This window comes from Caretta caretta, chromosome 6, assembly GCF_965140235.1.
Source record: "Caretta caretta isolate rCarCar2 chromosome 6, rCarCar1.hap1, whole genome shotgun sequence".
Classification (NCBI taxonomy): Eukaryota; Metazoa; Chordata; order Testudines; family Cheloniidae; genus Caretta; species Caretta caretta.
In genome coordinates this window covers 1,285,213-1,299,856 of record NC_134211.1, presented here as the reverse complement: position 1 = coordinate 1,299,856, position 14,644 = coordinate 1,285,213, and the positions used below count along the sequence as shown (strand labels likewise).

At 56.2% G+C, this 14,644-nt stretch overlaps 1 protein-coding gene across 1 annotated transcript in view; it reads left to right on the top strand.

Moving 5' to 3' along the window:
* Positions 1-8,155: 8,155 nt before the first annotated feature.
* Positions 8,156-14,644, top strand: part of LOC142072442 (uncharacterized) — a 31,755-nt gene continuing 25,266 nt past the window's right edge. The window contains exons 1-4 of the mRNA XM_075129141.1: positions 8,156-8,558; positions 11,185-11,281; positions 11,622-11,717; positions 12,329-12,520. Coding sequence (XP_074985242.1) covers positions 11,189-11,281; positions 11,622-11,717; positions 12,329-12,520 — 381 coding nt within the window. The 5' untranslated portion in view covers positions 8,156-8,558; positions 11,185-11,188. The remainder of the gene's footprint in view (positions 8,559-11,184; positions 11,282-11,621; positions 11,718-12,328; positions 12,521-14,644) is intronic.

Below are 14,644 nucleotides of genomic sequence, written 5' to 3'. Positions count from 1 at the left end.
GTGGGGTAAGGGTGTATGATCATTGCAGTGCCCTAGAGGGCATGTGTGTGCAGGAGTCTGGACACAGAGAATGGCCGACACCCTGTTTCCTGGCAACTGATGGCCTGGGCCCTTCCCCCCTGCAAGGTGAGAGCTAAAGGGTTGGAGAACAAAGGAATCAGGTGACCACCTGGCCCGGGAAAGGAACAAAGCCCAGAGGAGGAGGGGCTGGAGGGAGTTTCAGTTTGGGGCTGGCTGGGACATGGAGTGAAGTGCAGACGTGGTTGTCTGGCTCACTGCCCCCCAGAATGGACCCAGCTGAGGGGTCCCGTTCTCTGCACCTGCAAGCTCCGTTTTAGACCATGTTCCTGTCGTCTAATAAACCTTCTGTTTTACTGGCTGGCTGAGAGTCACGTCTGACTGCGAAGTTGGGGTGCAGGACCCTCTGGCTTCCCCAGGAGCCCCGCCTGAGCGGACTCGCTGTGGGAAGCGCATGGAGAGGCAGAGGATGCTGAATGCTCCGAGGTCAGACCCAGGAAGGTGGAAGCTGTGTGAGCTGTGTGTCCTGAAGACAGGCTGCTCACAGAAAGGCGACTACCCCAGAGTCCTGACTGACTTCATGGGGAGCAGTTCCAGAGCATCGCCCAGGAACTCCGTGACACGAGGCTTTGGATAGAAAACTGACGGGAAGATGTCCGGGCTGATATGGAAATGGGACACCACCTTGGGAAGGAAAGCTGGTTGAGGTCTAAGTTGTACCTTGTCCTTATGAAAAATAGTGTACGGAGGCTCCGAGGTGAGGGCCAGCAGTTCAGAGACACGTCGTGCGGGGGTGATAGCCACCAGAAAAGCAACCTTCCAAGAGAGGTAGAGGAGTGAACAAGAAGATAACAAGAAGGGAGGGCCCATGCGGCGGGAGAAGACTAGATTAAGGTCCCAGGCTGGGATAGGGGGCTTCAATGGGGGATGTATCTTCTCCAGTCCTTTTAGGAAATGACCCACGATGGGGTGAGCGAACACCGAACGCCCAGAATCACCTGGGTGAAAAGCCGGGATGGCCGCGAGGTGGACCTTGAGAGAACCAAATGCCAGACGCTGGTCTTTGAGGTACAGAAGATATTCCAGGGTACAAGGGATGGGAGCCTGGAGCGGGAGCACCTGCCTTTGGATGCACCAGCTGGAGAACCTGTTCCATTTTGCCCTGTACGTGGCCCTAGTAGAGGGCTTGCAGCTTTCCAGAAGTATTTGTCTCACCGGCTCCGAACAGGCGAGTTCTGTCTGATTCAGCCACGGATTCTCCAGGCCGTGAGGTGGAGAGACTGAAGGTCTGGGTGAAGGAGGCGACCGTGGTCCGGTGTAATGAGGTTGGGATTGAGAGGTAGCCGTATCGGTGACTGGACCGACAAGTCCATGAGGGTGGGGTACCAGTACTGGCGAGACCAAGCTGGGGCCACCAAAATGACGTCCGCCTTGTCCCTGTGGACTTTGAGAGGCACCTTGTGGATGAGCGGGAATGGCGGGAAGGCCATGGGATCATGAACGCATCTGCGACCGAGCCTGGGCTGTGACTCCGGAAGGAACAAAAGGTTGGGCACTTCCTGTGGGCCCGTGTGACAACCTGGTCGATTTGGGGAAACCCCCAACTGCGGAAGACAGAGTGGATGATGTCCGGGCGAATCGACCACTCGCGCCCGAGGAAACGGCTGCTCAGACCGTCCGCCAGCACGTTCTGAATGCCCGGCAGGTATGAGGCCTGGAGGAGTGGGCTAGACAAAATCCCCACAGCAGGAGGGCTTCCTGACAGAGACGAGCCGGCTCCACCTTGCCTGTTTATATAGAGCATGGCCGTGGTGTTGCCCGTCAGTACCGCTATGCAGTGGCCCTGCAAGCCAGGCAGAAAAGCTTGGTGGGCGAGGCGGATCGCCCTGAGTTCTTTGACCTTGATATGCAGAGCTCAGTTCCACAGGCCCTGAGCTGCCAGGCGCTTCCCAGATGTGCTCCCCAGCTCAACACGGACGCGTCTGTTACCAAAGTCAAGGTGGGTTGGGGTGTGTGAAAAGGAAACCCGGTGCCTACCGTGCGGGGATTCAGCCACCGCCGGAGGGAATCGAGGGTGTGCCGGGGGATGGTCAGCACCATGTCCAGACTGTCGCGGCCTGGGGGGTACACGGACATGAGCCACGCTGGCAAGGGTCTGAGTCGCAGCCTGGCGTGTTGGACCGCGTACGTGCAGGCCGCCATATGGCCTAACGGCCGGAGACACTGCCTCGCCGTGGTGGTGGGGAAGCTGCAAAGGGTGCCGATTATCTGCGAGAGGGCCAGGTGACGCGTCTCTGGCAGGAACGCTCTCGCTTGAGACACATCCAGAACGGCCCCGATGAACTCTATCCTCTGAGTTGGAGCGAGCACTGATTTGCTGACATTGAGAATGATACCTAAATGTTTGAACGTGTCCCTGACTGTCTGCACCTGCGATTCCACCTGCTGGCGGGAGCGGCCCCCGAGGAGCCAGTCGTCCAGGTAAGGGCAGACATGCACTTGGTGAAGACCCCAGGCGCTGTGCAAAGCCCGAACGGGAGGGCCGCGAAGTGGTCATGCACCTTGTTCACTACGAACCGTCTGTGAGCGAGGAGAGCCTGGACCTCCTGGACGAGAAGTTGCTCATGAGAGGGGTCCCTGAAGAGGGACGGGCAAGGGGGATGGGAGGGTGGAGAGGAACAGAATTGGATAGGATATCCCGCTTCTACCGTGCGGAGCACCCACCGGTCCGACGTAATAAGGGACCATGCACGGTAGAAGTGGGATAGACGGTTCAGGAAGAGAGGATAATAGCCCGGGTTGTGGACTGGTAATCTCTCCTCGTGCACACCTTCAAAAGGGGCGCTTAGGGCCCGGAGGGGGTTTGGATTGCCCCGGCCCTGCCCAGAAGGAAGACGCGACAGCTTGCGTCGATTGTATCTACTCCTCCTACGAGAGAAGTCCTGTCTGGGCCTGCAGTTTAAAGGGCTTCCTTTGGGTCGCCAGAGTGTGTATGCCGTGGGACTTTGTTGTCTTCCGGGAGCCCTTTAGGCTATGCAGTCTGGAATTTGTTTGTTCAGCAAATAGCCCCTGGCCATCAAAGGGAAGGTCCTGTAGGGTCTGCTTGACCTCTGGGGGAAGACCAGAGGACTGGAGCCAGGCATTGCACCTCATTGCAATCCCGGACGCCAGAGTATGCCCCGCCAAGTCCGTGGCATCAAGGGAGCCTTGGAGGGAAGTCCGGGCCAGAGCATGGTCACGGGGATTGCCCCTCCGCAGGGGCTGGCAACTGGCTTAATCTCCTCCAGCCTCCTCCTGGCTCCAACACTTGAGCTCTGGCTCCAAGTTCCCAGCTCCCAGGCATCTCCCCCAGCAGCTCCCTCTCCCCCAGCTCTCCTGGCCTGCTTTCCCTCCACCCTTATGAAGACCCAGCCCCTCCCTAGCTGGGTTTGATCCCCAGTTCTGCCTACACCCCACCAGGTGCCACCCGGGGACCTAATGGGGCTCAGGTTCCCAGTAACCCTTGGTTAACAGTGTGGGGTTTATACACCTAGACCACAACATCGAGACTATCTCTGGTGGCAGCGAGGAAACTGTCTCAGTATAGACTGAGCGTTACCAGTGCTGTGCTGTCTGCCTGAGTCTGCAGGCAGCCTGGGCTGTTAGCTCTGTGAGGTGGGAATGGCCTTATTCAGCACATTTGTGTGTTGACTCTGAAACATAATGACGACTGTTTCACTGTCAATGTGATTAGCTGCTTCACTGCTGGTCATCTGAGCAGTGGCACCCAGCCAACCTGCCCAACCATCCTAGCTGAATGTAGGGGCTAAAGCAGGGATGGGGTCAGGTAGTTAGTTACTGATAAGGGTTGGGAAGGTGGGGAATGAGGAATTCAAACCCATCCCCCAAATGCCCCCCCCCCGGTCCTCCCGCTGGAACAGCCAATTAACCCAGTGAACATCAGACTTGCTCACTTCTGCCCGAGTCCCCCTCGCGTTCTCTCTCTCTCTCTCTGGTTCCCGTTTTCTCTCTCTCAGGTTTTCTCCCTGTTGTTCTTTGGGAAGAGTTGCAGTTCCCCCCCGATGTTATTAAAACGCAGACACGGGCCCTTCTCCCCCCTGGGCTCTTTCCTCTCCCCACAATCCTCACCCTGCATGATTCAAAAGCACGTGACCATCAGCAAACCCCGCCCCAGAGTATGTTGGGCCTTGTCCTTTGCCTCAGTTTCCCCCCTTGAGGTGGGACAGTCGGACAAACAAATGCCCCTTAACGCATCCCTCCCCTCTCCCTTGCCGCACCCCACTCACAGTTAGCTAGCGAAGGCTGAGAGTTGTCATCACGGTGGGCTCACCTCGCTCCCCGGGGCGCGGGGGGCTTGAGTAAGAACTCTGATACTGCTGGCCAACGCTGCTGCTGGCCACCATCCCTCGGCCACCTTCTCTAGGCCGAATCTCCACTGCTGCGACATCACGTTCCCAGAGGCTGCCGCTTGCTTCAGCTCTCGGTGACTTCAGCAGCGGGCCCCTTTCGCTGTCCCCAAACTAGGCCTAAGGCCCAGCCCCTGGACTGGCCAGCTACCAACACCCGTCCCCTCCCCTGCGCCTCTTCCCTGGGCTTTGGCCCCTCTATCCCTTCCTAGCAAGTAAGGTTCAGGTGAGGGTGACCTGGTCTATCAGGGCCGGCGAAGCACAGGCCTGCTGCCCTTTGCTCGTACAGTCAGGCTAACAGCCCTTTACTGCCCTGCATTCGATACCAGAGTGATCTGTAACCCAGCGCCAGCCGCAGTCCATCACTTGGGCCATGCACAGGGGCGGAGAAGGCATGTTTCTGAAAACACGGTCTGCTCCTGAAGCTTTCTCCCGCAGCTCATCACTCGATGCCAGGGGAGAGCACGTTCAGCCCCTGCTGGCAATTATAACATACATCCATAGACGCCCTGAATTACTTTCAAAGGGTCCCTCCCCTGAATGCGTGTGCTGTCCGTACGGTCAGGGGAAAGAGCAGGGGAAACGATTCCACACACTCGCATTACTGAGTTCGTTTTCTCTTCGCTCCCTAGGTTCAACTGCAGGGCAGAACTTTTCAGCTTCCCAGGTACAGGGGAGTAAATACCGAGAAAAACGACCCGAACAGGATTTTGGTTGGCGTATAAACACATTGTGAGAGTTTAACACCATTGCATGTTAATATTTACTAACACCTGGCAGCGGAGACCCTGCAGCCAGGGCACTGCCAGCCAGGTGCCAACGTGGGGATGTTGGAAAGCTAGAACGAGGAGTCGGGGATTACAAGAGGGTGTGATGCTCTGTAGCTCTAAGTAGTGCCTTGGTACCCTCATTGTGATAGGATGCTGGTGATACGTTTGGCACAGTGCATGCCTTGTGAGGGAGCATTTTGTAAGTCTTGAACGCTAAGACCCTGTTGGATTGTGTGTGGTGTCATGGTATGGGGAGTTATGAAGCTTTGCTGTGTGTGTGTTACTGAAATATGTGGTGAGGTTGGTGTGACGAAGTGGGACTGTTCTTAATGTTTCCTCTGAATAGTGTGGGGGTGCCTCAGTTTCCCCTAGGCAGTTCTTAAGTATCTAGGGGGTGGGGTAAGGGTGTATGATCGTTGCAGAGCCCTAGAGGGCAGGTGTGTGCAGGGGTCTGGACACAGAGAATGGCCGACACCCTGTTTCCTGGCCACTGATGGCCTGGGCCCTTCCCCCCCTGCAAGGTGAGAGCTGAAGGGTTGGAGAACAAAGGAATCAGGTGACCACCTGGCCCGGGAAAGGAACAAAGCCCAGAGGAGGAGGGGCTGGAGGGGTTTTCAGTTTGGGGCTGGCTGGGACATGGAGTGAAGTGCAGACCTGGTTGTCTGGCTCACTGCCCCCCAGAATGAACCCAGCTGAGGGGTCCCGTTCTCTGCACCTACAAGCTCTGTGTTAGACCATGTTCCTGTCGTCTAATAAACCTTCTGTTTTACTGGCTGGCTGAGAGTCACGTCTGACTGCGGAGTTGGGGGGCAGGACCCTCTGGCTTCCCCAGGAGCCCCGCCTGAGCGGACTCGCTGGGGGAAGCGCACGGAGGGGCAGAGGAGGCTGAATGCTCCGAGGTCGGACCCAGGAAGGTGGAAGCTGTGTGAGCTGTGTGTCCTGAAGACAGGCTGCTCACAGAAAGGCGACTGCCCCAGAGTCCTGACTGGCTTCATGGGGAGCAGTTCCAGAGCATCGCCCAGGGACTCCGTGACACCTCCCCACTCAGAGACCCCCGACATCCCCCATCAGAGACCCCAATATCCCCCTAACCTTCTCCCTCAGAGACCCCCTATATCTCCCCTCAGAGACCCCCAATATCCCCCAACCTCCCTCCTCAGAGACCCCCAACCTCCCTCCTCAGAGACCCCAACATCCCCCAACCTCCCTCCTCAGAGACCCCCAGACATCCCCCATCAGAGACCCCCAATTTCTCCCCAACCTCCCCCCTCGGAGACCCCAATATCCCCCAACCTCCCTCCTCAGAGACCCCCAACCTCCCTCCTCAGAGACCCCCAATATCTCCCCAACCTCCCCTCTCAGAGACCCCCAGACATCCCCCATCAGAGACGCCCAATATCCCCCAACCTCCCTTCTCAGAGACCACCAACCTCCCTTCTCAGAGACCCCAGTATCCCCCTAACCTTCCCCCTCAGAGACCCCCGATATCTCCCCTCAGAGACCCCAATATCCCCCAACCTCCCTCCTCAGAGACCCCAATATCCCCCAACCTCCCTCCTCAGAGACCCCCAACCTCCCTCCTCAGAGACCCCAATATCCCCCAACCTCCCTCCTCAGAGACCCCCAATATCTCCCCAACCTCCCTTCTCAGAGACCCCCAACCTCCCTTCTCAGAGACCCCAGTATCCCCCTAACCTTCCCCCTCAGAGACCCCTGATATCTCCCCTCAGAGACCCCCAATATCCCCAACCTCCCTCCTCAGAGACCTCCAATATCCGACCTCAGAAACCCCCTGACATCGCCCCTCACAGAACCCCAGCATGCCCCTGACATGATTCCCTGAGACCCCCATTATCCCCACACACCCCATTACGAGACCCCCTAACATCCCCCTGAGGCCCCTCCCCCACCCTGCTCTACCCCACGGACAGTGCGGCAGATATTGCAGCCCCAGGCTGTATCTTGGGGAACCACGCTAGGAAATCTATGACTGGTTTGTACGATTATCTTCTGCTCCATGGGGGAGGCTAACGGCTCCTCCAGGAACTAACACCAGTTGGGGTGGTGATTACCCCGGGATTGTTAACAGCTCCAGAGAGCCACCACCCACTGGAGAGGCTTGTATGGGCTGGCTCAGGCTAGGTTTTCCAGAGACTGAAGGCTTTTGTTATACAAGGCTGAGTTTATCCAGCCTCGTGGACTCTTTCTGATCCAGCAAACGGACAGAACTTTTGGTCCAACGGGCCCGAGTAGTCCGAGGAAGGGTTGGGATTTTAGCCTCCCTGATGGGGGATTTCCGGTACATTCAGTGTGCCTGTAAATCCATTTCTTGTCTCCGTGTTTTCTCTGGAGGCTTTTATCCTGAAGAAGTGAGCTTGCTTTGGAAACACCGTTTGGGTCACTGGTCAATCACTTGTCATGTCTGTGGACAGTAACCACGGCACAGGTGCTGGCCTGATGGCAGACCGGCTGCTGGGGATATCCCAGTGAACTACAGGGGGCCACAGCCAAAAACGTCCGGTCAGACGGGAGTGGGTCACGGGCCCCTGCCCAGAGAGAGCTGACAGCTGGAGGCCTGAGACCCAAACAGGCATTTCTACAGCAGGCCACGGAGCGGATCAAAGGTGCAGTTACCCTGAGACTGTGCCAGATGGGACCCAGCTCTTCAGACTTTCTCCTCACCTCCTTTCACCCCAGAGACGCTCCAAGGGGATTGCTTGGCATGTCTCCAACTGTGACAACTGTACGCTAAGTGACTGTTCCTTTTGGTTTTCAGCTCAGAAATTTCAGTTTAGATTTTTTTCCCCAAAATGTCAAAATATTCCACAGAAACAATCCCCCAGTTTCTGACCAGCTCCATCAAAAACCCTTTTACCTGCCTAACGCTTTGGAAAATTCTGGCCTTAAGTTTTCCCCTCTTCAGCGTCCAGAGATAAGATCAAGGCTGGGCCAAGAAGGAAAAATTAAAAGGGGATTTTTATGAGCACAGTAGCATTAGTGAAAGTGAAAGTGGATGAGAGTTGCAGCTTGTTAAATAGCCACATTGTGAGATAACTACCATCAAGATTTATTGACCACAAACTACCAAATATGGGATCTGCACCTGTGGGGGTTGAATATTTTCCATGGTCTGGTGACTACGTGACTTGAGACGGGAGGTAGCGGGGTGATTCGTTTGCTGATAGCCAATGAGGTGGCCGGGCCGGGGCTCTTCCTGGCTGGGACTTTCCACACTCAGTATAAGTACCAACTAACAGGGCAGCTACTCTGAAACCTACCGACAGACTGAACAGCGACATCAAACCCGGACCAGCCCCAGCGCTTCCGATCTTCACTCGGCAACTAAGGGCCTGGCTCTCGGCGGGTAAGTCAGTCCTGCTCCATGGGGGTTACCAGTCACTAGATGAGAGAACGGGCCATGAGGGAGCAGCGTTGGCTAGTGACGAGGGCAGGAATGAAAGATCTTGGGTTTCTCTTGGCTTTGACTGTAACTCCCTGGGGGAGTTGGGGCAAGTTGCCCTTGGGCCGGGGGCCGCTGGAAGAAAAGTTTGCCCTCGTGTCTGATGAGTGAACTTGGGCTGGGGACAGCACCTCGCCCCCTCCCCGTGCCCCCAGCCAGCCGGGGGCACCCCGCCATGGCCACAGGCAAGCGGGGCTTCCGTGCAGCCCGGCCCCGGGTGCGAGGAGGGAGATAGGAGGCGAGCAGTGGGTGGGGGAGGGAGGAGGGAGACAGGAAGTGGGTGGGGGAGGGAGGAGGGAGACAGGAGGGGGGCAGGAGGTGAGGACGTGAGCGGTGGGTGCATGGACAGCGGGTGGAGTCCCCCTTTTGGGATGCTAGCCCCGACTGCATCCCTTCCACCTGTGCTCCCACCCCTGGCAGCTGGAGCCCTGAGACCCCCTGCACCTGGAGCCGTAAGCCCCCAACCCAGAGAAGCCCTGAGTGTCTCCACCCCCCACGGCCGGAGGGACCCAGGGCTGGTCAAAGTCCTGAGACCTGCCCCCCCACAGCTGCCCGGAGGAGCCCCAGGCCAGCCGCAGCCCTGCCTCCCTTCCCATCCCCTCCCCAGACCCAAGCCACCCAGATCCGCTTTTCATTAGTATTTGGACTTCTATTATGTCAAAGCATTTTTAAATGTACTTCAGAATTGTTATGCAGACAACCACGTTTACCGAAAAAGCAAAAGAAACAATAGTAAAAAAGACAAGAACGTGCAGAGCACCTGATCTGCATTTCTATTCTGTTAGGTCCAGTAAAGAATAGAGAGAACTGTGCATGATTTTTATGATTGAGTCTGCAAAAAAAAAACCCCCAAATCTTACATAAATAAATCACAATGGTTTGGAGGTATATATGTGCATATTACTTTATTAACTTTAGGAAAATTAAATAATTTTAGGAAAAAGAGTTGGTGGCCGCACTCTGAGGCCACCAAAAAATTTGTTGCAAGAACCCCTGGCCTAAATTCCTGTTCACGCATCTTGGTGCAAAATTTGTGCCCTAATAGGTACAAATCTGCCCCCTGCCAGAGAGCTGTAAATCCCCTCCAAGGCCAAGTGCCCCTTAATCTACAGGCCCATCCTCTGCTCCTCCCCAGCCATCCTTTGTCATCGCTGCACACGGCAACTCTCCACCCCTCACCTCTCCCTGCAACGGGACCCGGCCAGTTACTGCTGTCGGCAAGTGGTTGTGTAACCCGCGGGCAAATAATGTGAGTGTGTGTGGGGGTGTGTACCCAGCACTGCCCCCTGCAGGCATCGGGGCTGTGTGTGTGTGTGCACGTGCAATGCAGCCCCCTGGGAGAGGGAATCGGGCCGCGTGTGTGTGTTTCACATCCCCCTTTGTGGGCCGGTCTACACAGAGGAGTAACAGTCACTCTTGTTACTGCACAAGTCACAGAAGGGGTTTGAAGATCTAGAGTTCAGACCCTGCTGACCACGTCACCGAAATGGGGCCAGACGGTGGCTTCAGCCCCAGGGGAAATAATGAGAAATGGCCGGTGACTTTTCTAGCCCTCTCCTGCCCCAGTGACGTGGTCACCTGTACTGAGGCCAACAGCACAAGTCCCCACAGGGAGTTATGGGAAACGGTGCTTTTTGAGGAAGGGAAAATTGTGAATATACTGGGAAAGTTAGGGGACAAAGACAATGGACATACGCAGGGTGAAGGACGGAAGCCAGGCACTTGTTGGTGTAAAAATCAGACCGAGTATTCTGGAAAAGTCCTACATTAAAACACACTTGAACTCCTAAACGAAGGAATGGATTACACTGAAACACCCAGACAGATCAGCCTCCCCCACAGTGATGTGCTGTGACCGGAGGGAAGATGTGCTGGGTTCTCAGGCCAAAAGAAGACGTTTCCCTGCCTGCCCTGAATAGTGACGCGAATCCCTTGGCCGAGGGGCTGGATCAGCCCCGGGGGGCAGTCAGATGCTGTCACAGAGTGTGGGGGAGTCAGGGCCCTACACCCCCCACTTCCTGCGATTCACCGGGACTCTCAGCCAGCCAGGAACATGGAAGGTTTATTAGACGGCAGGAACATGGTCTAACACAGAGCTTGTAGGTGCAGAGAACAGGACCCCTCAGTCACGGGGGGTGGGGAGCCCAGACCCAGGTTCTGGGCCTCCCCCCATCTCCCCAGCCATCTCCAAGCTGAAAACCCCTCCAGCCCCTCCTCTGGGCTTTCTCTCTGTCCCGGGCCAGGAGGCCGCCTGATCTCTTTGCTCACCAGCCCCTTCAGTTGGCACCTTGCAGGGGAGGGGACCAGGCCACCAGGAGACAGGGTGTCGGCCATTCTCTGTACAGACTCCATCACACTGGCCCTCTTGGGCTCTGCAACAATCTCGCCCCCTGATCCCACCACCTGGATCCTTAAGAAATGCCTGGGGGAAACTGAGGCACCCACACAATATACAGAGAAAACATTAAGAACATTCCCACTTCGTCACAGACGCCCCTCTGGTTCTCACTCCGCTCCTCTCTCCCCCCAGCACAATGCGGCGCTTTCCATGGGGGCGCTGGGCCGCGTTCCTGATGTCCGCAATCCAGGCCACCCTGGCCAGTGCCCCGGGTGCTGAGAGAGGAGGGGTAAGTACCCAATACCCCCCTGCTCCATCCCCACCCCTACCCCACTGCTCCTCTCCGCCCTCCCTCCCTGCCCCTCCCCCCTGCTCCATCCCGTCCCTCCCCCCTGCTCCATCCCCCCCTCCCCACTGCTCCTCTCTGCCCCCTGTCCTGGGTCCTGCCCCCTCCCCCCTCTTCTCTTATCCAGACCCCCAGATCCCTCCCTCTCTTCATGGGCACCATGAATTCTCTCATTTCGTAGCTTTCGAGGGCTGGACTCTGCAGCCCTAGAATTACGGCTTTCGGGGTTGTAAGAAGTGACACGAAGTGATAATTAAAAACGATCCTTCCCTGTCCCTGGCAGGGCCCCAGTGAGGAGCACGTGACAAACGCTGCGGTACCTTTGATCTACTTCGGCGCTGTACTTGTCATAGCCCTGCTGGTGGCGGTCTGCGTTGCCGTAAGTACCTACTCGCCGGTCCGGACTCTGCAACGCCGAGCCGGACAGATGGGGCTGAAAGTATCTGAGACAGCCCAGCCTCCACCCCGACCCCCACCCCCCGCCAGCCCAGCCCTACCCCCCCAGCTCTGCCGGTGCCCCTCACTCCCGAGCCGCAGCCCCCCGCTAGCCCAGCCCTGCCCCCTCCCCAGCCCTGCTGGTGCCCCCCACTCCCGACCGGCAGCCCTCTGTCCCCCCTCTCTAGGCTTTTCTCAGGGCTAATCTCCCAGGGCTTTTGTCTCTGTGTCTGGTACCTCCTTGTTCCTGAATGTCTCAGGTTCTGTCTCCGGATTGAAACTTTTCCCAGCAGTGTGTCAGTGTGAACGCAGCCCCATTCAGAGCTCTCTGACCCCGGCTAAATCTGTCCTCTTCCTATGTGGCAAACGGTCCTGGTTTTCACTGTGAAAATCTGGTCACCCTGCCACAGAGGGAAGAAGAAACTTTGTCAGCCCAATTGCAGCGTCTTCCATGAGAATAAAACACTAAAGATGATGGAAAATGTCATTTTACTTTTGCTAATGGAATTCCTCTCTCTTCCTCTGCCCGCCACGCCAACGGGGTGTGAATTCAAGAATTCCACGAACAGCCAAAGTCATGGAAACAAGTCCCAAAATCCACCTCCACACTCTAACCGCAGCTTCAACTCTGACCCGCCCCGAGACTCATCCAGCTCTGGCAATAGCCAAGTTCGAAACAGAAAAAAGAATTCACAGGCGGAGATAAAGAAAGAAAAGGAAACTACGAAAGAGGAAAAGGCATCTGCGGTAAGTGCTTTGTTTTATAGGGTTGAAGTAACAGCACATCCCTGGGCAGGTTAATCAGCAATGCCCTCAGCTGCCTCTCTAATGGGGGTCTGTTGCTTCTTCCCTCCCCCTGCTCCAATTCCAGTTTGCCAGATGACGGCAGATGCAATATAAGCCCCTGCCTAGATCTCTGGCTCCTGGAGTCATGTGATGACATTGGAATCTCAACCCTCATTAAAAATGACTCACTGTCCAAAAAACTTGGTGAAGGCAGAGTTAAGGTGGCCCAGTGCTGCCTCATGTCCTTCGTGAACATGGGGAGTGGCTGAATTTAAACCTCCGGAAACCAGGAAATGTAAAGTGCGACACCCTTAACTCTGCCCCTCTCACAGCCCCCCATGTGGGAACAGGGATATGCGGGGGTCTTGCTCTTTCTGGGGGGAGGTCTGAGCCCCTCTCCTTTCTCCCCATATGAGCCAGGATCTGGGGAAGCCCTGCCCTTCTGGGGGCCGGGGGGAGCTGAGAACAGGCCTGTTGGGAGCATGCCGCAAGAATAAACTGCTGAGACTGGGGTGGGGAGCTGAGAACGGGCAACTTGACCCACATCACAGGCTATCCCGCACTGGGGAGGGGAACACTACTGCAGGGAGTGGAGCAGTTCAGACATCTCAGAGCTGTTGTTTCAGGCTGTATCATCTCCTTGGGTTGTTGCAACCCCTCCCAGCTTGGTATCGTCCGCAAACTTTATCAGTGTACTCTCTATGCCATTGTCTAAATCAGTGATGAATATCGTGACCAGAACCAGACCCAGAACTGATCCCTGTGGGACCCCCATTCGATTTGCCCTTCCAGCCTGACTGCAAACCATTGAAAACTACTCTCTGGGAGCGGTTTTCCAGCTATTTTTGCACCCACCTTACAGTAGCTCCATCTAGGTTGCATTTCCCTAGTTTGTTTATGAGATGGTCATGGGAGACAGTATCAAAAGCCTTACTAAAGTCAAGATAGACCACGTCTACTGCTTTCCCCCATCCACAAGGCTTGTTACCCTGTCAAAGAAAGCTGTCATGACTTGTTCTTGACAAATCCTTGCTCACTGTTACCTATCACCTTATTATCTTCTAGGTGTTTGCAAATTGATTCCTTAATTATTTGCTCCATTATCTTTCCGGGTACAGAAGTTAAGGTGACTGGTCTGTAATTCCTGGGTTGTCCTTATTTCCCTGTTTATAGATGGGCACTAGTGTCCCAGGGTCCCGGGCGATGCTCTGGGACGGCTCTTTGGGGGAGTCTCCTTTCTGTGAGCAGCCTGTCTGCAGGACACACAGCTCCCCCGGCTTCCCCTTCCTGGCTCTGACCTCGGAGCATTCAGCCTCCTCTGCCCCTCCCTGCGCTTCCCACAGCGAGTCCACCCAGGCGGGGTCCTGGGGGGGGCCAGAGGGTCCTGCACCCCAACTCCGCAGTCAGACAGGACTCTCAGCCAGCCAGGGAAACAGAGGTTTATTAGACAACAGGAACACGGTCTAACACAGAGCTTGTAGGTGCAGAGAACCAGACCCTGGGGGGCAGTGAGCCAGACAACCACGTCTGCCCTTCACTCCATGTCCCCAGCCAGCCCCAAACTGAAACTCCCTCCAGCCCCTCCTCCTCTGGGCTTTGTGCCTTTCCCGGGCCAGGAGGGCACAGGATTCCTTTGTTCTCCAACCCTTTAGCTCTCACCTGGCAGGGGGAAGGGCCCAGGCCATCAGTGGCCAGGAAACAGGGTGTCGCCCATCCTCTGTGTCCAGACCCCTGCACATACCTGCCCTCTAGGGCTCTGCAATGATCATACACCCTTATCCCACCCCCTAGATACTGAAGAACTGCATAGGGGAAACTGAGGCACCCCCACAATATTCAGAGGAAACATTAAGAACAGTCCCGCTCCGTCACATCTCTCCCCCATTCGAGACCGAATTGAGCGGGGTCACTTTTGCCGGTGACCTGGGGAATTTCGAAGCCACCAACGTTCCCATGGATGCCCCAGCATCTTTCCCATTCCTTGGTAGGAGTTACACCAGGCTCTTCCAGTTTCACGCCCTCCCTTAGGTCGGGGGTGGTCAATAGCATTCGCAGGCCACATGTGGGAAGGTTAATGCGGCCCGT